General features: G+C 48.8%; 1 protein-coding gene across 3 annotated transcripts in view; it reads right to left on the bottom strand.

Moving 5' to 3' along the window:
- BCAN (brevican) overlaps positions 1-26,563 on the bottom strand; it is a 58,198-nt gene that overhangs the window by 7,701 nt on the left and 23,934 nt on the right. For all 3 annotated transcript variants that reach the window (XM_073322699.1, XM_073322702.1, XM_073322701.1), the window contains 5 exons: positions 25,489-25,782; positions 21,835-22,257; positions 19,132-20,415; positions 13,134-13,241; positions 10,448-10,606 (listed from right to left, as the gene is read on the bottom strand). In XM_073322699.1, the coding sequence (XP_073178800.1) occupies positions 10,448-10,606; positions 13,134-13,241; positions 19,132-20,415; positions 21,835-22,257; positions 25,489-25,782 (2,268 nt within the window). The remainder of the gene's footprint in view (positions 1-10,447; positions 10,607-13,133; positions 13,242-19,131; positions 20,416-21,834; positions 22,258-25,488; positions 25,783-26,563) is intronic.

The following is a 26,563-nucleotide window of genomic DNA, read 5'->3' as shown; positions in this document are numbered from 1 at the left end:
ATCACATGCATCATTCTCTGGAATACAGATGCTGCAGAGGCTAACCCAAATGGCATCCGTTTGAATTGGAACAAGCCTTCTGGAGTGATGAAAGCTGTGTACATGTGGGATACTTCCACTGAGGGGATCTGGTGGTACACTGAGGATAAATCAAGGGTCATAAAGATTCTTGCTTCCTTCAAGGTGAGCAGCTTTTCACTGACGTTGGTTAGAGGATGACAATCCACCACTCTGTTGGAATTTAGAGCTCTCAAGTCCACACGTGCAGATGGCACCATTAGGTTTCCTTGCAAGAATGATAGGAGAAACCCATTCAGATGAGTCAACCGGTTCAATGATGTCTACTTAGCATAGTTTCAGACAGTCTTAGAATCTTGGAACTGTCTGTCTTCATGATGATTTGATCCTGAGCATCTCATCTGTGAAAATGGCAAATTCACAGGTTGCACTCAACTCACATAAGGCAGCCATGCAGTACTCGATGGGCTCATGAGGCATCTATACACGGGAACAGAACGTGAAGCATCCAGCAGTAACATTGAGTAAAGGATTAAAATGATCCTCCGGGGCAGAGAGAGTCACATTTTGCAGTATGTCAGGAAAAGGAAGAAGATGTTTGAAGATTTGTTGCCCTTTGGGACCAAGGCAATGAAGCAGTAAGTCTTTCTGCTTTTCTGGAGTGTGTGGAGAAGTTTCTACAGTGATAGGAAAAAAACCCAGAAAGCGACCCTATAATCATGTAAAGCTACGCTGCTGTCTTTTTTCTATGCTTATCTGTCCTTTCTACTTTGTTTATGGATAGAAAGAATGCGAACTGTGTGTAACCTGCACTCCCTGCTTTTGGGGAGAGAATTCCTTATACAGATAAGCCTCCATGCTCTTACCTACCCCAGAACTTCAAACAGACTGGGTTAACCGGTTCGAACTGGAAGAGATATCACAATGTATGTTGAACCAAGCTATAAAAGCTCATCCCTGTTCTTTGTTCGGGGCTTCACCATTTTCCTCTGAAAAGGAATTGGTGAGCCCTTCAGCTGTCGTATTCGCTAGCAATAAAGTGCCTCACTTTATCAAAGAGCCAAGACTCTGTGTTTTGTTTGGCTAATACAGAAGTCCAGGGAAGGCTACCCTCCTAACCCTAGACGGGAGGGGAACCCTTTTTCCCTAACAATTTGGGGGCTCGTCCGGGATCGCCTCTTCTCCGGACCGGTGGACGGTCGGGACTCTGAATCCTTCTTGCCGGCACCCGGGTTGCTTTAACCCTGAAGGCTTCCCGTCTCGCTTCCACCCGCCGCTTCGGCGAAATAAGGCATCCCGAAGGCACTAGGGTCCGGACCTATTGGTGAACACCGGCCGGTGGGAACTTGGTGAGTTCTGAATTTTTCCTTTGTGATTGTCTAGACAACAGCCGGGGGTCCCGTCTTTGGGAAAAGATGGGGGGGGGGAGGTCCAGTAGAACTGTTGATCCTTCTACGCCTCTGGGCTATATGTTAAAACATTATGATAGGGATATCAAGGCCTTACAATCGGATGGCAACAAAGCTTTGTATAAGTTTATATTTTTGTGTCAAGGTCCCTGGGTGGGAATGACGCAAGACGACCCGGAACCAGGAAATCGCTGGCCGGGGGAAGGAACATTTGAGTTACATAACATTGTTCAATTACGAAAAGTATTGTATGATTTACAACCGCGGCAACTTAAGTATTCTGATGTATGGATAAGGGAGGCCGAACGGCGCAAAAGTGCCAGTGTAACTACTAGTTTACGTGCTGAGGTAGAAAAACTTAAAGCCATGCGGCCCCCACCATACAATCCAGAATCTAGTCATGCTGACCAGAAGCTAAAAACGTCAAAGTCTATTTATCCCCAACTCCCATTGAAAGAAGCGGGGGATCCTATACCATTGGAAGAATGTAGCTGGCTATGGGGTGGGGTACCGCAGCCTGACCCTGATGCACCCACGCCCCCAACCGGGGAAAGGAGCGGTCCCCCTCTCCCACTAGCCACCGATACCCCCACAATTAACGCAGAGCGGGGGGGCGATCCGGAGGCTGGCACCTCTACCCGGGGGTTGACACGTCCTGATCCGCGACACCCCAGTGATGCAACCCCTGCAAAGACCCGGTCTCACGGTTCTCTAGGCACCCCTAAGGCAAAAGTTCTTGGAGCTGCAATAGCTAGTGCAGTCCAAATGCCTATGCGACAACTGCCGAGCGGTAGGGGGGGGACACAGATGGTGTATGTCCCTTTTACCAGCACGGATCTAATGAATTGGTCATCTACTTTTCCCTCATTTCGACAGTGTCCGGAAGAATTTATTAAAAAGTTAAAGGGTATTTTCACAATGTATAATTGTAATTATGACGATGTGGAAATGATTTTAAATCAAGTGCTAAGCGAGGGTGAGAAGGAAACGGTGTATAAGAAAGCTAGAGAGACGGTGCAAGGCAGGGCGGCTTATCTGCAAGAGAAACCTGAAATGGATTGGGATGTTCCAGAGACCGTTCAAGAGTGGGATAAAATGAGAAAGCGAATCTTAGAAGCATTGGAGGATATGTCTAAGCCTGTGTATGATTGGGGAAAAGTAGATGCATGTGTTCAAAAGCACGATGAGCACCCAGGGGAATTCTTCCACCGCCTTTGTAAGGTTTTGAAAAACCACGGCGGCTTAGATCCAACCTCCCCTGTAGCGAAAACACAAGTGATCGGCCAGTATGTAAAAAATTTATTACCATTCGCTCGGAAGTATGTGTGTAGTCAACCAGCTTATGAAAACAAAACGCTGGAGGAGGTGGTGGGGTTAGCAGCCCATGCCTGGAGGAATAGGAAGGAATTAGACACTAGGAGGTCCGAAAAGCTCCTTAATCTGCAGTTGCAAGGTTTCCAAGACGGCTCTCGGGGACGGGATGCAAGCCGCAGGAGGGGAGGCTTTCGGGGACGAGGCGGAAGAGGAGGCAGCTCTACCCAGGGATGGGGATCACAAGGTCAGAGCTTCCAGCCACGGCCCGGGAGGGCAGGGCCAGATGAGTGCCGGCGGTGCCGACAAAAAGGACACTGGGCTGCCCAGTGCCCAAATTACCCCCTCCAGCCAGCTGACCCTCTTATGCAAGCCTACCAGAGGGTACAGGAAAGGGGGGGAGAAAAAGGAAGTACTGATTGAAAGCTAGCCGCCCACAATGCTTCGTCCCCCTCGCCAGGAACCCCCTCCACTTCTTGGACAGTGCAGTTGGATGCAAACCACCCAGAGCTTCCAGTTGTGGTGGGAGGAAAAACTTATTCAATGTTAATCGACACCGGGGCAGATAGAAGTACTCTACAGGACCCCACCCTTCCTACCACTTCTGCAACCGTAAAAGCTATAGGCATTGGTGGCACCGTGTGCGCCCTTCCTCTAACTGCGGAGCAAACGGTCCAGCTTGGCCCGTTATCAGAGGATCATAGCTTTTTAATTGCAACTTCCTGTCCTGCAAATTTATTAGGTAGAGATCTGTTATGTAAACTACGAGCAACTATAACTTGCAGCCCGGAGGGGCTATATCTCTCAGTCCCTACTTCGGTCCCTGAAGCTACGGTAATGGCATTGTTAGCCACTACACCCACCGCCCCCTTTGTCCCTGCTGAGTTATCTGATATTCCTGAAGCATTGTGGGCCTCGGCGTCCACTGAAACTGGACTTTTAAAGTCAGCAGAACCGGTGTATATCAATTACCGTACAGATGTCCCTCTGCCCCGAAAAATGCAATATCCATTGCCTAAAGAGGCCATAGAGGGCATTCGGCCAGTCCTACAACAGCTTTTAACTCAAGGAATCATTAAGGAGGCTACCAGCCCTTGCAATACACCTATTCTTCCTGTTAAGAAACCCAAGCCTGGCCCCGATGGCAAACCGGTTTACCGTTTCGTGCATGACCTCCGACTGATTAATGCTATTGTGATCCCGAGAGCTCCGGTTGTTCCCAATCCAGCAACTATTTTAACTGCTATTCCCCCAGGGGCTACTTATTTTACTGTGATTGATCTGTCTTCAGCATTTTTCAGCATCCCTGTGCACCCAGACTCACAGTTCCTATTTGCCTTTACCTTTGACGGATGTCAATACGTATGGACCCGCCTCCCTCAGGGCTACAGGGAGAGCCCTACCATCTTCAGCCAGTATTTAAAGCGAGATCTGGACTCTATTTCGTTGACTATGGGTTCTTCTTTGATTCAATACGTTGATGATCTGTTATTGTGCTCTACAGCCAAGGCTGCCTGTGTACAGGACACTCAAATCCTTCTTTTTGCATTGGCCGAAAAAGGTCACAAGGTGGCACTCTCCAAGCTACAGTTTGCCCAACCCGAGGTGGAATATTTGGGGCATCGTATTTCATATGCTTCTACTGCACTTACTCAGGACAGGATTGAAAGCGTTCTGAGTATGCCAAGGCCTACCACTAAAAAGCAACTCCGCCAGTTACTGGGAGCAAGTGGCTATTGTAGAGCCTGGATTCCGGCTTATGCGGAGTTAGTGCACCCCCTCACCGATTTGCTGCTGGATTCCGTTCCCGAACCCTTACCATGGACGACTCTACACAACAACGCCCTTACCGCCCTCAAACAAGCATTAACTTCTGCACCAGCCCTGGGCAGACCGGATTACGCAAAGCCTTTCACCTTATTTTGCCATGAACAATCTGGCACGGCGTCTGGTGTGCTAACTCAGCCCTTTGGACCTGGCCAGCGACCGGTGGCTTATTTTTCGGTCCTTCTTGACCCAGTGGCTCAGGGTCTTCCGCCCTGTCTCCGCGCTGTTGCGGCTGCCGCTGTGTTGGTCGAGAAAGCTTCGGGGCTTACCTTGGGCCACCCTCTTCTAGTTCAAGTGCCTCATGCCGTTGCAGCACTTCTTAATCGTGGATCCACGCAGCACCTCACAGCAGCCAGACTGACCAGGTACGAATTGGCCTTGCTCGCCAATCAGGCTGTTACCCTACGCCGCTGCGAAGTCCTGAATCCTGCAACCCTTTTGCCTCTGCCTGAGGATGGGGAACCCCATAATTGCCTCCACGTGGTGGATTTGATCTCCACGCCTCGTCCTGACCTCTCTGATATTCCATTGCAGAATCCTGACCTCCAATTATTTTGTGATGGTTCCGCCTGTCGGGACGAGTTTGGGGCCTTACGAGTTGGCTATGCAATTGTTACCCTGATGGCAACGCTTGAAGCGCATGCCTTACCTACACAAAAGTCAGCGCAAGCAGCAGAACTTGTGGCGCTTGTTAGGGCCTGTCAATTAGCTGAAAACAAAACTGTGGCCATCTATACTGACTCCAAATATGCCTTTTCGGTATGCCACTCTACTGGACAACTTTGGAAGCATCGTGGGTTCCTTACCTCCAGCGGCTCTCAGATCTCCCATGTTGCCTTGATTTCTGCCTTGTTAGAGGCTATTCAACTTCCTGCAGCTGTTTCGGTTACACACTGTAAGGGCCACTCCCGCGCCTCGGACGAGGTTTCCAAGGGAAATGCTGCAGCCGATTCGGCGGCCCGTCATGCTGCCCTCTGTGGGGCTCCAGCCCCTTTTCCTTTTTTGGCACCCCTGCTACTGCAACCAGTGACGCCAGCCGTTTTGCTCTCTGCCCAGCAGACGACGCCCCTGGCCGAAGTTAGCCGTTGGAAATCCATTGGATGCCACCTAAATGAGGACAACCTCTACGTCAGCCCGGACGGTCGTCCGGTTCTCCCAAGACAACTCCTCCCTCAGGTTTCCCAGGCACTCCACCTGGCCTCACACCTGGGAAAGGGGGGATTAGTGGCTCAAATGGAGAAGTTGTTTTTTGCTCCGGGGGTCCATGCAGCTGCGAAGACCGTCACTGCACAGTGTGAATTGTGTCAACGGTACAATCACCAAGGAGCAGTCAAACCACAAGCTATGGGACATTGCAAACTGCCTGAGTACCCATTTGCTGTGGTCCAGATGGACTTCATGGACTTACCACCAGTGACAGGACTAAAACACTTGCTTGTCCTGGTTGATCTTTTTTCAGGGTGGGTTGAGGCTTTCCCCACTCGAAGGGCAGATGCAGTATCCGTAGCGAAGTGTCTCCTCAAGGAGATAGTGCCCCGCTTCGGGATAATGACTCGTTTGGAAAGTGACCAAGGCCCCCATTTCACTTCCCAAATTATTCAACACTTAGCAAAGGCCCTCGGCATAAAACAAGCCTTGCATACCCCCTATCATCCACAAAGTTCAGGAAAAGTAGAAAGGGTGAATGGGCTGATAAAAACCCAATTGGCAAAGCTATGCGAGCAGACTGGATTAAAGTGGCCTGAAGTGTTACCCATAGTGTTAACCAATCTTCGTAATACACCCCATAGGAAGCATTCGTTGACACCGTTCGAAATTCTATTTGGCCGACCCTTGCCGATTCCTCTAACCAGTGTAGACGGGTTTGCCCCAGCAAAAACTTCATTAATGGCTGGGCAAGATAAGTTGGCGGGTTATTGTCGCATGTTGCAAGATGCCTTGAGTGATGCATGGGCCAGAGTAAAAGATGCCCAACCTTTACCGCTTGATACTTGTGCGCACTCTCTTTTTCCAGGAGACTTTGTCTGTGTTAAAATCCATCGAAGGAAGCATTGCCTGGAACCAAGGTGGTCGGCCCCGGCCCAAGTCCTTCTGACTACTCCAACTGCAGTGAAGGTCGAGGGCATCGATAGATGGGTGCACTGCAGCCACTGTAAAAAGGTTCCTGCTCCAACATCCCCAACGACTCCCATCACGACCGCCGCTTCTACATGAACTGGGTACCGGTCAATCAGCGGAATCAGAAGCAGTTACAGAACTCTGGAGTATTAGTATACTGTTACAAATATTATTTTTTTTTAGAGTTGTTAGTAGCTGGTAGTGTTTATAATGTATGTATGGCTATGGGCGTTAACCTGGACCTCTGCCCTGGGGGGTTGGGATAAAAATACGTTTCTACAATTAGCCCAAAATTTAACCAACGCATGGAATGTTAGTGACTGTTGGGTGTGTTCCCACTTCTCTTCCCATTCACTGCAAGGGTTCCCCATTTTGCCGGTTCCAGCGCTCCTCAATTCTTGGCAAAATGGTTTGGCGTGGTACGGCCAAAAGGGAAAAAGGGGAAGGGGACCCATAGATTTTAGGACCTGGATCCCGAACCATCGCCCAGACTTGCTCGTTAAGGCCCCCTTGTGCGTAGAAAAGAGGTCACTACGCACCCGAGGCAAAACTACTCTGGGAAAATACCCGAAAACCCACTGTGAGAAAATTCTAATTTTGGGAAACAATGCAAGTACTACTCTTTTGCTGTATCCCAATGGTACTGAGGTAGCCAACTATGCCCGTGCTGGAGGCTATGTGGGGTACATTCTCAGAGAAAATGCGACTCAATTTGCCGGCCTTACATTATGGAAATGAGGGGGAATAGGACCCAATCCTGATGATGCTGCATCCCTGGTGGGACGATTGCAGGAAGTATCTCAGAACTCAGGGGGCAATAAAGGCAACTATAGCATAGTATTAGGAGATCATCACTTATGGTGGGTATGTGGCACTTGGGCAGGAAAGACCTTGCCCCCAAGGTGGTTGGGAAGATGCACGGTGGCCTTTGCCTGGCCAGGAGGGATGCATCGTAGAGACTTAATAGAAATCAGAGACACAACCCGACGAACCCGTCGAGATACCAGTTATAATCCTATTGTCGAGGAAGGCAGTACAGGTATGCGCGCCTTCCGTATTCTGTTTCCGTGGGTGGGGGTGGGCCAACTTGAATACGCGCTAAAAAATATGTCAGCCGAAATGGAAATATTTACTAACGCCACTCGAGATGCAATCCAAGCTTTGCAAGAAGAAATAAGCTCACTAGCTCGCTACAGTATGCAAAACAGGTTGGCCCTGGATCAGCTTTTAAGTGCACAGGGAGGGGTGTGCACATTTCTCAATGCCACATGCTGCCTTTATGTAAATCAAAGCGGACGCATAGTCACAGATACTAACATAATTGCAAACGTGTCAGCCTTCTTTCATAAGCAGGCCTCTATTTCTCCCAGTGTGGGCTTTGACTTGTGGGGCTGGCTCACCAGCTGGTTGCCTAACTTTGGATGGCTAAAAACCTTGTTTGTGTATGGAGTGGGATTCCTTATGATTGTGGGTCTGCTGTTTTGCTGTGCGTCCAGTTGTTGTGCTCTCTTCCACCGGGTATGTACCAAAACCATGAGCCCAGCAAAGATACTATATGTAAAGAAGGGTGGTGTTAACCAAGATGAGAAACACATGAACATGTTAAACAATGAATAATGAGCCATGTAAGATAATTATCTTCAGGCTCAAAGGGGGGAACTGATAGGAAAAAAACCCAGAAAGCGACCCTATAATCATGTAAAGCTACGCTGCTGTCTTTTTTCTATGCTTATCTGTCCTTTCTACTTTGTTTATGGATAGAAAGAATGCGAACTGTGTGTAACCTGCACTCCCTGCTTTTGGGGAGAGAATTCCTTATACAGATAAGCCTCCATGCTCTTACCTACCCCAGAACTTCAAACAGACTGGGTTAACCGGTTCGAACTGGAAGAGATATCACAATGTATGTTGAACCAAGCTATAAAAGCTCATCCCTGTTCTTTGTTCGGGGCTTCACCATTTTCCTCTGAAAAGGAATTGGTGAGCCCTTCAGCTGTCGTATTCGCTAGCAATAAAGTGCCTCACTTTATCAAAGAGCCAAGACTCTGTGTTTTGTTTGGCTAATACAGAAGTCCAGGGAAGGCTACCCTCCTAACCCTAGACGGGAGGGGAACCCTTTTTCCCTAACAACAGCAAGCACATAGTTGCTGAAGTAAGACCTCCACTGTTCCCATGGGAGTGACGGATGTCCTGAGGGGAAGGCACGAAGAACAGTGGAAGCAGGACAGGCATCATGGTAATAAGTGTGGAAGCAAGTTGGAGGAGTCAGGAAGAAAGGTGGAGAACAATCAGCTGGTAAGATTTTCTGGTCACAGAATTGCTGACTAGCCCTGTAAAAGTCTGTTCGTGGTGCAGCTGAGTACTCGGAACTGCAGGGGAACGTGCCACCTGGAGAAAAGGAGCATGTTGAAAAATAGATAGTGCTCCTTCAAATTTCTCTTCTCAGCAAGCTGCAATTGCCGGCAGCAGCAGGCTTTTAGGCCAGTGTGGAGTTTTCCTGGAAGTAGCAACAGCAGGTAACAGTAGCAAGGATTATGAGGCACTTGGATAGCCCTAAAACAGTTCGATTTCGGTTTCGCTGGGGGGGTTTTAGTGCTTGTCACCAATTTGTTTTGTACCTCAACCGCTGTGAGGAAGACTCAGGAAGCTAGATAACCGCAAAGGTAAGGTTTATTCCCCTCGCTTCTTCCCGCAGCTCATATTCTCATTTTTCCTTCTCTTCCTCTCTCTCTCCTTCCCCAACGCCCTCATACTCTCTGCAGTGCATCCTGGGAATTGTAGTTCCTGGACCCAAGGCTACAGAAACTACCTAGGAACAAACTTACAAACACAAATGTGTGTTGCTATCTGCACATAGCTAGTGTGACAGGGCCAGGCCAGATGGCTACAGGAAAGTGCTAGAAGGTAGATACATTAGCCCCAGATTAAGCAGGTCCCTTTTCCCTGAGTAAGATAACAGGGACTATTCCAGAACAATCAGGAACCTGGTAGAACCAATTAAGGCAAGCAGGCTAATCAGGGCACCTGGTTTAAAAAAAAAGACCTCCCTTCACTTAAAGAGAGGCGCGCAAGGAGCTGGGAGCAAGAGGACGTGCTGCTGGAGGACTGAGGACTTATCAGACATCAGGAAGAAGGTCCTGCAGTGAGGATAAAGAAGGTGCTGGGGGAAGGCCATGGGGAAGTGGCCCAGGGAGTTGTAGCTGTCACGCAGCTATTACAGGAGACATTATAGACAGCTGCTATCCACAGGGCCCTTGGCTGGAACCCGGAGTAGAGGATGGGCCTGAGTTCCCCCATCCCCCCACCCACTATTTGACATAGGAGGAGTTGAGCTGGACTGAAAGTCACATCAGAGGGGAAGGTCTAATTTGGAGAGGGATCTGCTCAGTCCCCAACCCACTAGGTGGGATAACAGAGACTGCAGAGATTGTTCTCCCTTTCCCCCATGCTGGCCAGTGATGAGGTTAGCTGAGTGAACGGCAGGTTTGAGCCTCTAGCAAAAGCAGACAAACTGAAGGCTGCCATGAACCTCTGAGGTGAGCAAATCCGCCAGAAAGCGCAGGATTCACCAAGGCAGAGGAGGAACTTGTCACACTAGATACAACAGTTTGCAATGCAGTGTAGGCATGTTCCCTAGCCTCTGGAACCTGAAGGCAAATAAAAAGGAGCTCAAACGTATTTTTTTTTAACTCATGATTTTGAAGTCCCCAGCTCATGATTCTAGGGAGGCCTTGCTCCCGATATTTGAAGGCAATGCCGCTTACTGTTGATGAAGTTCTGCTCTTCGGGGGTCATGATGTTGGCCAGGTGGCCACCATAACGCCGGCACTGAGTTTCTGCATCCTCCCAGCTCCTTCGGGTGGCGAAATGTTTATAGCAGGAACCCTGGAAGCTGTCCCAGCCTGGGCTGCACTTCTCCAGATCTGGAGGGAAGGAAAGAGGACAAACGAGAGCCAATGAGAGGAGAAAGTGACAAGATGACTGGAGAAGCGAGAGAAACAAGCGTGTCCGTACAGAGACGGATCAGCTACGCCCAGCAACTGTCGAATGCTCATTTCAAAAGAAACATCAAGAGAGAACCTCGTTCCGCAAAAATCCGCTTCCCGTAACGTGTTTTGGTTGATAAGGGCCTTGCATTATTATGAACCATGGGCCAAATGCTCAGCTGATGTAAACTGGATGAAGTCAATGGAGCCAGTTTATACAGCTGAGGATCTGGCCCTATATTTTGGTTAGAGTCAGATTCACACCTGGTGTGACTCTGGATCTTCCAGACATACACCCTGGGGGGTCTGGTGGATCACGCATCTCCATCAGTGACTATTGTACAGCTCCCCTTGAGTACAAAGACCTGGTTCTCTCAGTTGCACTGTGCGTCCTTACCCTGCTGGGGCAGCGTAAAGAGGATTTAAAGTGAGCATGACTGTACTTCTCTGCCAGAACTGGGTAAAGGGATGTTAATATAAATGCGCATGAATTCCAGAGTTGTCTCTGAACAGAACCATTCTCCTAGCAGCCCACTTTTCTATTGCATTTTATAGGCCTGATTCTCCATTGCTTTGCACCTTGCTCAGTCATTTACACCAGATCAAAATAGCAGTGTTTTGCACTCAGATTGCACTGGTTTAAATGACCGCCCAAGGTAGAAAGCAATGGAGACACAGGCATTATAGCTCTTATCCGTTCATTGTCTTTCCTTCTTGCTTCCCTCCAACCTTGGGTCTTTCATGATTATTTATTGGATTTTCTTTAACCTTTAACTGGTCTGGTGAGCCTTAATTATTCAAATAGCTTATTCCATCGTGTTATTTCTGGGTACGTTTTGCCCCAGTTCATAGACACCTTAACATTCTTTTAACAGGCTTGCTCCACTTTAGGTGTTTAAGTGTTTGTCACTAGGATTGTGGTTGTGTATCTTTGTGTCTCTTTGAGAAATGTGGGTCCTACATAGCATTCATTGGAGAAACTCTGATGGATCCACATTCCATTGTACTATGCCAGTGATACTCGGACTAAGGCTCATGAGCTGCAAGTGGCTCTTCAATGTGTCTCCTGTGGTTCATTGCAGCACGTGATATTAAAACATTGTGGGATTTAATTATTAACCAATCAGGATGCTTTTACTGTTTTAACCAATTGTAGTTGGTAATATAATACTTGATCAGTCATTTTGCTGTGAGAATATTTTATATATATAAAATATGTAAATGAAACAATGAATTCGTGCTACTGGGGCTCTTTTGGGTAATGTTGATCACTGACTTGGCTCCTGAACCACTGAAGTTTGACTATCACTGAACTATGCAGTTCCGTCGAAAGGCGAACACTTTGCAAAACTGGGTCTGTTTCACTGGAATTTCGTTTAGGAAGAAAACCAGAGAGAAAAAGTTCTGACAATGTCAGAACATCCCATTTCAATATTTGTGGAACAAAATGTTTCAATTTTTCCTTTAAATTTTTTTTTATTTTGTATTGTATATTGTAATGGTATTATAATACTATATTGTGTATATGTGTGTGTGTGTGTATATATATAAAAAATACAAAATTAAATAAAAATCAAAGCAAAACATTTCGATGGACCCAAAACAAAATTATTGTGGACTTTTTCATTGTGGAGAATTTTGAAACGTTTAGGTTTTGCTCCAATTCAGAACAAAGCCATATTTCAAAATCTTGGAATCCTTCACGAAATGGAACTTCCATCCTTCCCATAGCGCTAGTCATTTGTCCCAGGGCGTGAGCTCTGGACACTTTTTATCCTGATTTTTCTCTAGCTGTGTTATTCAGCAGTGAAGCCCTGTAGTCTACAGGAGGGCTCGGGGGGGCCGTATGGAGCCATGCATCTCTGAGCTGAAGCCCCACAAGACGGGTGGTGGCCTACATGAATTGAATTGTTGGGTCGTGATCCAATTGAAAAGATGTCCACATAACAAAAGCACCTTCTTGGCTGGCATTAAATTTGCCCCCTTCTTGGCTTTCTTAGCAGAGGGGCCATGGACAGATGGGGTCAGGTAGACCTGAGGTCCTCTCTCTCTGCTAGCATGAGGTCCCTGCAGCTCTGGGGCTATACAAGGGCTATGTTTTATGCACTGAAGCAGAGTTAGAGTCCACCAGTTCTGCCACTGAACTCCACTGAAATTAAAAACCAGCAAGGTCTCATTGTTGGTTTGAAGACCAGGGACTTATTATTATTAAACTGGTGTGTGCGTGCCACTGCCCTCTCCTGGACAGAATCAGAACTGCTCAACTGTGTGTCATAGGCCCCTCCACCACTTGAGCTCAGGTGGCTGTTAGAGCTGGAGGATCTGGGTTCTATTCCAGCTGCTGCCCTGAAATTGCCTGTGGCACGCAGGACAATTAGCAGCCTAAGCGGGCTGTGAGTTTGTTCTGTTTCCTCAAAATACAACAGCCTTTCAGGCTGTGTCTGTGGTGCCCGCCTGGACTCACCTGTTTCACAGATGTCTCCTCCATAGCCTGGCAGACATATACAGCTGATGCGGTATTCTTCTTCGCTGCAGGTCCCTCCATTCATACAAGGGTTTGGGATGCAGTCATCTGAAAGCACATTCAAAGAGTGAAGCTGGGAGCTGAGCCCTGGGATCCCAGGTGACATTAATCGTGGGAGCAAATCTGAGCAGCACCCTGAGAGATCGGGCTTGGCTGCAACTGTTCCAGACTTCTCCAGGAGCCATCAATGGGGTCTCAGAGCCAGCTGCCAGGGAGACAGCAGGCAGCCCTCTCTCCTGCTCATGCCGAATCTGTGAAATGCCCAGAATGCAGTGTAAATCGAGGTGGACTCCAAGCCTCAGATCTGCCAACCCGCAGTTCCCTCTCAAGTGTTGGGAAAGGGCAGGATTCAAACCTCACTGCAAGACCTGAGCATACCCCTAAAGTTCTGGCTCTCTGTCAGATCTTAAACCAGAGGAGGCCTGCTTTGTCTAGGCCTAAGGCTCGCAAGAGATGCAGAGCAACGAGCCAGTCTTATGGCAGCATGAAGAACCGAATGCCCCAGTCCTCTTGGAGAGCCGAGCGTGACCAGACACCCCCATGTTGGGGGCTCCACTGCGGGTAAAGAAGGGTAAAGAAGCAGCACCGGTGTTTAAGGTTCCATCTCATGAACCTCAGTCATGTTGGGAGACCCACGTGCAGCAGCCCCCCCCCCCAGACGTGGCGAGCCCTCTCGGATACTGTTACAAATGGGGTTCCATCCCACAGAGCCGACGGGACAGACCTGAGTGGTGGTGGCCATTTGACCTTTCAAAGGATCCCTAGAGAAGGTAAGTGCTGGGCAGGGGGTGAGGAGGGGCATTCAATAAAACCCTAATAATTGTCTTTGTGTGAGCTCAGTACTGGCCATTGGATTTGTGGGCCCCGGGGATGGAGTGCTGTAGTGGACTCTAGGGAGAAGGGGGATTCTTTCAGAGCAAGAGGATCTACCGCATGTTCCGTTCGCACTGGGAGGATTGTCTGAGAAGCCATGAGGGGGAGGAGGTGGAGACATGCATCTCAGGAAGGGATTGCTGTCTCCCAAGGAATAGGAATGAGTTCTGGTGGTGGGTCCCCTCCTGCTAGATAGGACTGAGCTAAGAGTCAGACTTATCCGGGGATAGAGAATGGCGTTGGCTGGGAAATACCCTCGGGGGATGGCGGCCTGGGCTAATGATCCAAGCACTCGCCCCCCAGTAAATCTGAGTCCCGTTCTCAGCTCCGCTATTCCCATGCTCTGTAGCCTTGTATTAGTTGAAGTATTCTGTGCTTCAGTTTCCCCGTTTATCAAACAGGGAAGAATTACAGTGATCTCACTAACGGACTTGGAAGGATGTGATTTTTATTGGTGAATGCCGATAAGTGTCAATTGCACCGTAGGCACAGGCAAACCCATGGAAAAATATTTCCATCAATTACAACTGAAATTTACAGCTAGGCAAAGGAAGCAATCGGCAGCTCGAGAACTTCTTAGAGTTCGGTTTAAGGATATGCCCTTTGTATATTTTGGCATGTGATGGTGACAATTTGTGTTATACCGGTTATAAAGCATTAACTTTTTGAATCTGAACATCTCCTGCCATAATCTTTGCCTGATCCCTCCCCTTCCCCCATATTGCCTGACCTTCCCATAATTTCCTGCAACTGTGAAAATGTAAAACAATAAAAATTGTGGGGGAAATGCACAAAATTATGGGGCTTAAGTCACCGGGAAACTTTAAATCGATTAAAAATTGAAAAAATGCTTAAAAATAAACATCAATATTATATTAAAAAAATTAAAATCACATTCCTCCAAGGGGTTAGAGTGTTCACGGCATTCTGAACATGCAGGTGAAGATTTTAATTTGAGTGGCAAATGGACATCCAAATCTTTTATTTGGCTTTGAAAATTTCACCCCTAACGAACATCAGCAGACAGCATTGTCCAGAGTCGCACTCCTGAGCTCCAATCCCCCTCGCCTGAATCTGCTGTCTCATAGGTAGACTTCAAGCTCTTTGGAGGAAGGACTGTAGTTTTGGTCTGTGTTTGCACAGCACCCAGCACCATAGGGTCTTGGTCCATGATACAAATATGTACTTATCTATCTCCCATCCCCATAGCATCCAAGCATCTTGCTAATCTTTAATGTACTTATCCTCTCTGCTGTCTGGGAGGCAGGGCCGTGCTGTTTTCTCCTTTAGACAGAAAGGGAACTGGGCCCTAGAGAGGCCAGGTGAGTTGCCCAAGCTCACAGTGGAAGCCCATGGTAGAGCAGGGACTTGTATGCAGGTCTCCCAAGTGATAGGCGAGGGCCCTTACCACTGCACCATCTTTCCTACGTGGTACTGACACACCAGGCTTTCAAACCAGATTGAGGCTCTCCTCTCCACAGGAAGTCATTGAGGCCGAGAACTGAGAAGGAGTCAAAGAGGTTTGAGAGGTTGATGTGGTTAACAAGAAGATCCAGACATAGAAGAGTAAATGCTAAAAAAACAGAGGTTTGCAATAGATATAAAGTAAAAACCTCCTCAAGGCTTAAGAGGATCTCTGCTAGGGCTTAGGCCGGCTGCCTATCCCGAATCTAGCTACTGCAGGAGTTCTTTTGCATCTTCCTCTGAAGCACCTCTAGTGATCAATACTGGGGACAGGATGCTGCGTGAAGTAATGAAGGACAGTCCCGTGGTTATCGACTGCTAGGCTGGGACTTAGGAGTCCTGAGTTTCATCCCTTGCTGCAGACTTGATGTGTGATATTAGGCCCAGATCCTCAAACGGATTTTGGTGCCTAACTCCCACTAAAATCAGTGTCCTCATCCATAAAGACAGTGTCTCTGCCTTTGACCTTGGGTTAGGGATTAAAAAGGGGGAATGCGCAGTGCATACAGTATTTATAATCACGGCAGCGTTTGCTTTAATAAGACCGATAACGGATGCAGGGCTTGGGGAGACCAGACTGGTTCACGTCAGAGTCAGCCCGTGCTTTCTGCTGGGAGCATCGCAAGATTTTGGATCAGTGGGAGTTTCTCAGTGAGGAGATCAGGGCCTCTGTGAGCTTCTTAAAGAGGAAAAGGACCTAGGAGGTCATCCGGTCCCACCCTACCACAGATCATGTGTAAGGATCATTTCCCTATTCTAATCTCAAAGTGCTTTGTCTGGTCCCACCTAAAATGCCCCCATGTGATGGATACCTCCCTTAGGGAGACTGTTCTGCTCTGAGCAACAGGAAACATGTCTTGATCTGCAGCCCAAATTTCTCTTTGTGCCTGGTGAGGCTTCCTTAAAGCCACCCTAAACAATCCCTGTCTCCCGTTGGTCCTGGTCTACACTGCAAATGTTGCTGTTAGCATAGCTAACGTCATCCAGGGAGGCGGTATTCCTATGTCGGCAGAAGATCTCCTTCTGTCGGGGTACGCGGCACCTTCACTCAGGGCCTATGCACAATTGATCGGACCCTGGAAACCCAGGTCAGCTACCCCAATACAGGGTGCGTTGCACGGCTTAAATTGCACATCTGACTCTACTGCAGCTCCACCAGAGGCTACAATCCCAGAGTCGGCACTCCCTTCGACAGCCTAAGGGATAAGGACAAAGCCTTCTCGGCAGAAGCACAACGCTGAAGCGGGTTCTAACCCACGAAGCTTACGCCCGAATAAATCTGTTCGTCTCTAAGGTGCCACAAGGACTCCTCGTTATTTTTGCTGATACAGACTAACACGGCTACCACTCGGAAATCTGAGCGCTGACTAGGGTGACCGGATAGCAAGTGTAAAAAATCGGGACAGGAGGTGGGGGAGGTAATAGGTGCCTATATAAGAAAAAGCCCCCAAAATCGGGACAGTCCCTATAAAATCAGGACCTCTGGTCACCCTAGCGCTAACTCATTTCCCTCTCTCCGCCTGCCATCTGAATGAACTGGGCTATATCAGCTGAGCTGAATCAGGCTAGGTCGGTGAGTAGATGGGAGATGTCTGAGGTTGCTGCAGGAGGTTGTGTTTCTGTGACAGCAGAGGGCGCTCTTCCCTATGATTCAGCACTGACCCACAATGCTGTGCTGCCAGAGGCCTTCTCTTTCATCTGAAATGTGACATGGAAGCCTATCATAGAATCATAGGGTTGGAAGGGACCTCAGGAGATCACCTAGTCCAACCCCCTGCTTGAAGCAGGACCAATCCCCAATTTTTTGCCCCAGATCCCTAAATGGCCCCCTCAAGGATTGAACTCACAACCCTGGGCTTAGCAGGCCAATGCTCAAACCACTGAGCTATCCCTCCCCCTAACCTATTAGGGGTCATAATTGCATTTAATTCTTAATTCACTACTACAATGGTTTGGGCTATTATTTGCAATATACTAGTTTAATTAAGAGTAGCCCTCTTTATTGGATTGTAAGCTCTCTGGCAAGGGACTGGGTCTTTCCTGTGGGTTTGTACCGCTCCTAGCACCAGAGGCCCGATCAGAGTTGGGCAAATGACATTTTTCGGTTCTTGGCCATTCAGAAAAACCGAGGGAAAAATTGGTTCGAATTAAACTGAAAATGAAATTTTTCAAAATGTTGGGCAAATTGAAAAGTTTGAAAAAACTTTGTTTTGGGTCACATGAAACACTTTGTTCAACCTGGAGCAAAATGCACTTGAATTTTGAGCATTTTTAAAGTGTTCTTTAAAAAACTGAAATGTATTTAAAAATTTAAATAATTTAAACAAAGTCGTTCTGAACCAAAAAATCAAAAAGTTTCATTCTGAAACTTGCAGAACGGAACACCTGGGCTTTTTTTCTTTTTTTGCAATTTTGGTTTTCTTTTTTACATGAATTCGCCAGTGTTTTGGTGTGGCTGAACCTGCAGCGTTCAGTGAAAAAAAGTTTTGGATGAAAATTTTCACTCCATTCTTGCCCTGATCGCTGACGGGGGGGCCCCCCCAGACACAACTGTAGCTCACTGGTGAACGTAGATTCCAGGCCCCCCTCTTTGCCAATTCACAGAGGAGATGAATCTGTTGCAGCCCCAGCGAGAGAAGCTGAGCCCAAGCAACAGCAGCTAGAACTAGTCAGGAATTTCTGACTAAATGGTTTTCACACCAACGCATGCCGATTTGGTCAAAACTGAAACTGTTCACGGGAGAGGGGCAATTTCAGCGAATTTCCGGGCTCAAACCAATGTGGAAAAAGAAACATTCCGTTTCGGCATTTTCTAAAGGAAAAGTTTTGGGGTGGGTTTTTTTTTTTTTTCCAGTTCAAGCAACTTGAAAGGTTGAAAAAGGGGTGGTCTACGGTCAAAATCCAAATGAAATATTTCAAAAGTGCTCCAAATGTTTCCATTCACCGAAGCTGAATTTTTTTTCCAGTTTGTCAGTTTGCAAAACTCTTCAAGACACCATCACAATGCAAACAGTAACAAGCTACACCGGCAGAGCTGTGCAAAGGGGCCTCAGGGTAAATGAGAATCAGGCCCACTATACATAAAGGGTTTATAGTTTGGCCCACAGTTCTTAGGCCAGGTGTAAAGAGAATTAGTTCATCAGTGGGAGAGACACACCCACACCCACACCCACACACACACACACACACACACGAGGAAAATTGCAATAAGACACAAGGCAATGGACCAATCAGGACAAAGGGAAGCACAGATCTAGCCAAGGTGGTTTTGTTCTAGAAAGCTTTTAATTCGCTTTATTAGTACCGTTGTTAGTCATAGTACGTTGGGGTTTTTTTTCATCGAAACAGTCGTTAAAAACACTTCACAGAAGTAGCAAGAGATTTAAAGTGCATGCGCAGTTGAGACTAATTTGTTTGACAAATATGTGCTTCTCCGGACCCTTAAACTTCCCTGATCCAGCTGAAGAGGGGAGGGGAGAGAAAGACAGACAGACGAATGGAGAGACAGAGGAAAGCACAGTGTGCAAGGGAGGTTTTTAGTGCGAGAGGCCGGTGTATATGGCTGCCCAGAGGGCCAAGGCAGCAGAGCCGTACGGGTTACCTGAAATGTTCACCCCTGCTCCCAGGCTGGCGCTGTCTGTTGGTAGGACGGGGAGAGGGCTGGTGGTGGTCAAAGGGGCATCTGTGGAAGGGATCCCGTCCAACGCTGGGCCCGATGCTTCTTTGAAGACGTCTGCAGTGGGGGAGGTGAGGCCGTGCTTGGCGCTGGATGAGCATCCTTCCCCTTCTGGTTCTCCAGGAGTACCCGTGGGGGAGATGGCCGCCATTGCTGGGGTCGCGGAGGGAACAGTTTGCTCTTCAGTGGCTTTCTCCTCCTCAGATGATTCACCTGACAACGGGCCACTCGCGTCGGAGTCGGGCGGCTCCACGCTCTTGCGTCCCACCGTCTGGCTGTCGTCCTCTGCTGGAGACTCCCCGCTGGGTGGCAGCACGGTGTGGACCTGGCCTACCTCGGTGTGCGAAATGGTGAGGGCAACCATCGTCCCCTCCGGTCGGGAGGCAGAGCGGATGTCCTCCGTCTGGGAGCGGGGGGCGGCGGGCTGCAGAAGCCAGGTAGAACCCGAGTGCTCCTCGTTCTCCTGGAGGCTGGATGTTCCCATACCAGGGGATGCAGACAGCGGGGTATCCTGAATCGTTGAGGTCCCTTCTGGCCACACTGGGCCAAGAGCCACATCTCCAGACAGCTCTGTATCTTCAGAAGAACCCGGGCGTGTGCTGCTCATCCCGGAAACAAGCCCACTTGGAGGTGTGGCGTAGGTCTGGGCACGTTCCGTAAAGAGCCGCTGACCTGGTTCTTTGAGATCTTCTGCCTTCCACCCCACAGTTGGGGCAGCAGAAGCAGCGACGGTAGGAGAGTGCTCTTGCACCCCAGAGTCCTCCTTGATGCCCCTGGAGCTGGTGGTGCGAGCTAGCTGCTCCAGAGCATCCACCTTCTTCGTGGCAATGACCTCTAGGTCCAGGGATGAACCAGGGATGAAATCCACTCCTAAGCCATCAGCAGAGCTGCCTTCTGCTGTGGGCTCCTCTCTGCGTTCTTGGTGGGAACTGACAGGGACGTGAGACATATTGGGTTTGATTGCATCACCGGATCCGGCTAGTTTCGGTGAGATTTCCGCTGGCGCATTTGTAGGGCTGGCGGTCATGTCTCCACCAGTCATTTCTACCTCTGCGTGGGGGACCATGGACTGGGGCTCTCCTGGAGTCATCTCAGTGGGAAGAACTAGATTCACCCCATCTGATCCCTGTTGGCTGCTGCCTGGAGTCTGCTTCTCTTCAGCAGTCCTCACGTTCTCTCCCTCCAACGGGTCAGTTCCATGTTCTTCCTCTGCAAAATTCAAATGAAAAAGACAGCGATCAAACTACCTCCTGCCTCCTTCAGGACAAACAACCAGAGCTGATCGGAAACAGGGGTTTTCATCCCCCAGGGAAAACGTCAACATTTCAAATTAAGTTACCATTCCGCAAAAGTTGAAATATTGAAACTTCTCGTGGAATGAAAAGTTTCTAAGCGGAAATGTCGGAGCTAAATATTTCAGCATTTTCAATCAAAATGAAATGATTCAACATGACGAAACCACAGTTTTAATTTCAAACCAATATTTCAGAACACAAATGTCGTCATTGATCATCACGACATCTCTCTAACATTTGTCCTTAAGTTGATCATCCATATTATATCTATCTTAGGTATTTATATTGCCCTCTTACCATTATATCTCAAGCACCTCACAGTCTTCAATGTATTTATCCTTACAACAACCCTGTGAGATAGGGCAATGGTATTATACCCAATTTACAGATGGGAAACCGAGGCACAAGAGGCTAACTGACTTGGCCACGTTTACACAGAAGTCTGTGCAGAAAAGATAATTTAATGCAGGTCTCCTGTATCCCAGGCTAGTGTCCTAACCACTAGACTATCCAGCCTCCTTGTTTTGCTAACTTAACATCAAACTTTACTCCATTTCAACAGTGTTTTTTGTCTGAGAATTATAAACCAGATTCCTCAGCTGGTGTGAACTCCCATTTAAATGAACTGAGTGAGGCCATTTACACGAGGGGAAGAGCTGGTTCCGAGTCCTTTGTTGCCAGAACTACAAAATGAACTGGCTCTGTGCACATTTTACTTTTCATAAATATGTGAATTCCCCTCTCTTTTCACCCCTTTTATTTTATTAAAAGTGGAAGGAAGGAGCCAGCAGCCAAATTGGGTTCTGGACCTGCCATGAATTTCGTGGGATTTCAGCATCAAACCCAACACTAGTCTGAGCTAATGGGACTTTTGCAAATTTTGATTCTTCATTTAATTTCAACTGGGGGAAAAAGAAGTTGAACGTTTCTGACAAATGTTTTTCAGTTTTTTGATCCCCTGGATAGAAAAATGTTGAAACATTTTTTCAAAGTTTCAAAGAAACAGTTTAAAAATCCAAAAATGTTCATTACATTTTGTCTTACTGGTTCTTCAACCAGCTCTCTCCATAAATATTGCCTGTGAAAGTATTTGGAGAGATTCTGACAACGGGGCCAACTGACACGAGCCACCTGTAGGAGAGACTGGATTAGCCTGTGATTGTCAAAGGTGCCCAACTCTCATTGTAACGTGGGCATCTAAATCCCTTTGGCTTCTTTGACAATACCAGCCCTACGGACTCTGGAGTTTGGGCACATGCTGCGTTTGTGACCCCATTCCAGCCATTGCCCTAAAAACGTTCCCTGATCACACTACAGAGGATTCTCTACCTACCATTCCTGGGTGTCTCGGTGCAATTTCCAATTCTCCCCTTTTCCCCTTCCTCAGCTGGAGGGGCAGGGCTCCCTGGTTTTACATCGCTGCTAATCAGACCTGCCTCGGGACTGGCTTGGCTCTCGGGGAAACGTGATGGCGGGTGAAGTCCTAGATCTGAGGATACGGAGTTATCTAGCAGGGCTTCCCGGGAGATAGGAATTGATGCCTCTTCGGGGGCACTGCTCGGCTTTTGCTGCTCAGCGTCACTCATGTCCTGAAAAAGAGGGACGGCGTATATAGCCCCTCTCGACTCATTCTCCACTTCCGCTCTGGGCAGCTGCAGCTCCTCCATCTTGTCTGTCACTGTAACAATCTCCTTGACCCCCTCGGGCTCAGTGGCTCGGTGTTTTTCTGGAGACTCCGTGAAAGAGTCTGTCTCTTCTGTGAGCAAAAAGAAAGCGGGAGATTACTGCCTTGGCCTGTCCCCGGGGTGTCAGGCAGCGACACCTTCCAATCAATACCCTTTCAAAGCAGGACTGCTCTCACTCTCCGTCTGAGGCATGGTTCAAGCAGGGCAGAGAAGATGAGCCAGATTCACCCTGGTGAACTCCAGTGACTCCCGTGGAGTTTCCTCAGGGATAAATCCAGCCCATGTCAAGCTTTGGGGCCTGATTCTCATTGACACCGAGGTTCCTTGCAGTGCAAAAGGACCTCCAAATGGGTGTCATGGCATCCAGGTTAAGGGTCCCTTTACACCACCGGAGAAGGGTGTAGAGGGGACCTAGCATAACTGAGAATCAGGCCCTTCGAGTTTATATCCGAGCAAGGCCTGAGAACACCCTGGCGATTTAGATCCAGGCCCAGCTCCAGAGCTGAACAGTGAAGCTAAATCTTGGCCCGGACGCTCAGCTGGGCCTACCTCCATTAAAGCCACCCAGATTTACACCTGCTGAGGAGCTGGGTCTCCCTGCTTTACAATAAACCAAAGCAAAACTCCCTGGCTCTGACCCGTCCCTCCACACCCATAACTTTGAGTGAGTTCGACCCCACCTCTCAGTCCGAACCTTGCAGCTAAAATGGGTGTCCAGTTGGCATCGATTTTTACACTTGCATCATTTTAGCTCTTCTTTTCTCTGGCCTGAGCTTATTTTATCCCCTTTCTATTTAATTTGTGAAATCCTGAACCAAACAGCTTAAAAGCCCGGGGAGTGTGTAACCCAGCGGGGAACATGTTATAGAGTCAGCCCTGCAGAAATCCAGAGGATATGAGTCTGCTACAGCCCCGTCTACACCAGCTTAGTGCTGTAGCCAAGATGGCGGCCATCCCAAGGGAATTTATGGGTAGCTTCAGAAACTGAAGCCCTGGAATTAGCCACAGCAGAGAGTGTAGGTGGTAAAAGCTTCTTCCATCTCCCCCCAAAGGGGAACTGCGGCCTCTTTAAACACTGCCAACGAGGGGGCTGAAGGGGCCAGGATTCTCAGATTTGGGAGGGGGCCAACTTGAAACCCCATAAGCCCTCTGAAAACCAGGTCCCTTTTGAAGGCCTCTCCTGTTAGGCATCCACAGGAACTAGTTCCTTTTGAAAATTGTGGCCTGTTTCATGATGTGGAGAGCTCCTTGCCCAATGGGACATGGACTCAGACAGGAGCTGGTCAACACGTTTTCTTCAAAGTGTTTTTCCAACTAAAAATGGACTTTTTAGTCACCAAAAAAAAAGAGAGCGAGAGAGAGAGAAAAATTCTCATGGGAACTTAAGTTTTTCACTAAACATTTTGAGTTTTCTTGAAAAAAGATTAAAATTTTTTTGTTAATGAGAACCCCCCCAAAAAAGCTTTGGAAGAAAAATATTAACGGAAATGACATTATTAATTTTGGTCAAAATTTGTCACCGGAATGAAAAAAATCTTTCCAGATCCGGACTGAGACCTTCTGAGTTATCACACAGTTGGCTCAGAGGCATCAGCGTGTTACAAGGAGCTTTGGCCATCACTGATCAATCATTGAACCAGCAGCCAAGAGGGGAAAGTGTCCATACTATCCCATTCCCAATCCCCTGAGAAATCCATTCCCAATCCTGCCTGTTTTGTCTCAGAATATTGTCACTCCGGCCCCATGGCTACAAGGAAAGACCCTGCGGCATTTTGCAGTGTTGTTATATTTAATAATATTTAATAAAATGAAAACAGGCCAGATCTTTATCTGGGGATGATAGTGTAGCTTCAATGAGGCCAACAGAACTATGCCAAATGATGCCAGCTGGGGGTCTGGCCCACTGACTTCAATAGAGTGATACCCATTGACACCAGTTGTGATTCCAAAGGAGTGACACTGATTTATACCAACTGGGGTTCTGGCTCTGATATATGTCAGGCAACTAATTTCTGTCTAAACCAGAAAAAGTCTTTCTTTTTTTCTCTCTCTCTCAGCTTCTACTTCTCGCCTCTTAAGCCGAGCTGTTCTGCCCTGCTCTAGCTTCACACACACACGGGCCAGGAGCGTCCTTGTGACAAGGGACAAGCTGTGAAGCAGAGACATTCAGTTCACAGCATTTTTTTCTCTGGCGGGATCCTGTCATTCAGTCTGAATCCGCATCTCCTGCAGAAAACCCATCGGGCTGAGTGGCTCCACGAACCCAGCTCACATGGTACCAGGTGGGTTCGGATGATATCAAAAGCCAGGGTTAGTATCACTGTCCCTAAGGGATTCTTGCCAGAATCCAGAAGCATGCCCAGTCCCCAAGACCTAGGTACCATGCCTAATAACCAACATAAAATAGCCAGCAAGATATATTTTGGGCAACCCCCTTGGCTAAGTCTCAGCGGTCACACAACGCCTTGTTGTGTCCCATGCTGTCATGTAAGGGAAAGTCACGCTGCCCTTCTTACGCAGCACAGTGAAGGACACGTAATAGGAACAGGAGACCAACTGCAGTTCTGTGGCTCTGGACCCTAGGAAGTCAGGGTCTGATTCCCAACTCTGCCACAGACTTGCTTTAAAAAAAAAATCTCTGTGCCTCAGTTTCCTTCCTGTAAAGTGAGGGCAATAGGGGTACGGCACTTCGATACCTTCAGTGCAGGTGCCTCGCGTGGATCACCAGGCTGCTACTGTCTCTGATGAGGGCAGAACAGGAAACACCCAAAACAGATGGGTATTTGAGAAAACTGAGGCTTATTTGGGGAAACGCCCACCGTGCACTCCTCTTTCAAGGGTGAAATCCAGGCTCCGTTGACTGGAACCAGGATTATGCCCCAAGGGCTTGCTCTCTGGCTACAAGCCCAGGTAAGTAACTGTAAGGTCCATCAACAGCTATTAGCCAAGACGGTCAGGGATGTAACCCCATGCGCCGGGTGTCCCTAAACCTCGGCCAGAAGCTGGAATTGGACGGTGGATCACTCGCTAATTTGCCCTGTTCTGCTCATTCCCTCTGAAGCAGCTGGCGCCAGAAGACAGGGTTCTGGGCTAAACGGACCATGGGTCTGATCCAGTCTGGCCGTTCTTATGTAAAGTCATAATCTGCAGAAGTGCTCGGCGCCCAAAACTTCAGCTGCAGGCAGAGGCAGCTGTGGGAGTTCAGCACCTCTGTAAAATCAGGCCCTCGGCAGCTAAGGACTGAAAGACTGATTGCAGCCTGCAGACCAATCTCTCTGCGACCCCGGAGACGGGTCCCTTACCTCGAAAGCAGTACACATCGTATCTGCTCTGGGCATTGGGGAATCCAGTCTGGTTCCGGAACTGGAAGACGGTTTTGACTCCCGGCTGGCTCCCTCCGCACCGTTCCCGCGGGGTGACAATGGGGTAGCGGACGCTGCCGTCAGCCAGCCAGCCCGAGCTGCAGTGGTCCAGCCCTTCGTTCCAGGCCGCGTACAGCTGGCCCGGCGTCGCTATCTCCGCTCCCAGATCCTGACAGTGAGCCTTGGCCTCCTCCAGGGTGAATTTGTCTGGGGCGGTCCCCAAAACGAGTTCTCCTGCAATCACAGATGAAGTGGGGAGGAATCAGAGCCCAGAGGGTCTCGGCCAGTCCAGGAAAGAGGGCTCTTTCAGCCTCCCCGACCCTTTCCTATGGCTGCATGACCCACCCCACCCTTCTAATTACAATATCGAACAAACTCCCAGTGGATCCATTAGCTGCCATCTATCTCCAAGCACTATCTAAGACAGGGGTGGGCAAACTACGGCCCACGGGCCATAACCGGCCCATGAGCCATTTTAAGCTGGCCCGCGAGCCGCACCACGCAGCTCAGCCCCGATCCTGCCGGAGTACTGGGTTGGGGCCGCTCCTACGCACTCCAATGGGAGCTGCAGGGACGGTGCCTGTGGATGGGGCAGCATGGAGACCCGCCTGGCCGTGTCTCTGCAGAGGAGCCGGAAAAGGGACATGCCACTGCTTCCAGGAGCCGCTTGAGGTAAGCACCGCTTGGAGCCTGCACCTCTGAGCCTCTCCCCATGGCCCACCCCATTCCCCAACCCTGATCCTCCTCCTGCTCTCCAAACCCCTTGATCCCAGCCCAGAGCACCCTCCTGCACCCCAAACCTCTCATCCCCAGCCCCACCTTAGAGCCCGCAACGCCAGCTGGAACCTGCACCCCTTCCCGCACCCCTGCCCCAGCCCTGATCCCCCTTCTGGCCTCCAAACCCCTCGATCCCAGCCCAGAGCACCCTCCTGCACCCCAAACTCCTCATCCCCAGCCCCACCCGAGAGCCCGCACCCCAACCCCAATTCTGTGAGCATTCATGGCCCACCATACA

This window comes from Lepidochelys kempii, chromosome 24 (assembly GCF_965140265.1).
Source record: "Lepidochelys kempii isolate rLepKem1 chromosome 24, rLepKem1.hap2, whole genome shotgun sequence".
NCBI lineage: Eukaryota > Metazoa > Chordata > Testudines > Cheloniidae > Lepidochelys > Lepidochelys kempii.
The sequence above is the reverse complement of the archived record's forward strand: the minus strand, read 5'-3'. Positions and strand labels throughout refer to the sequence as shown.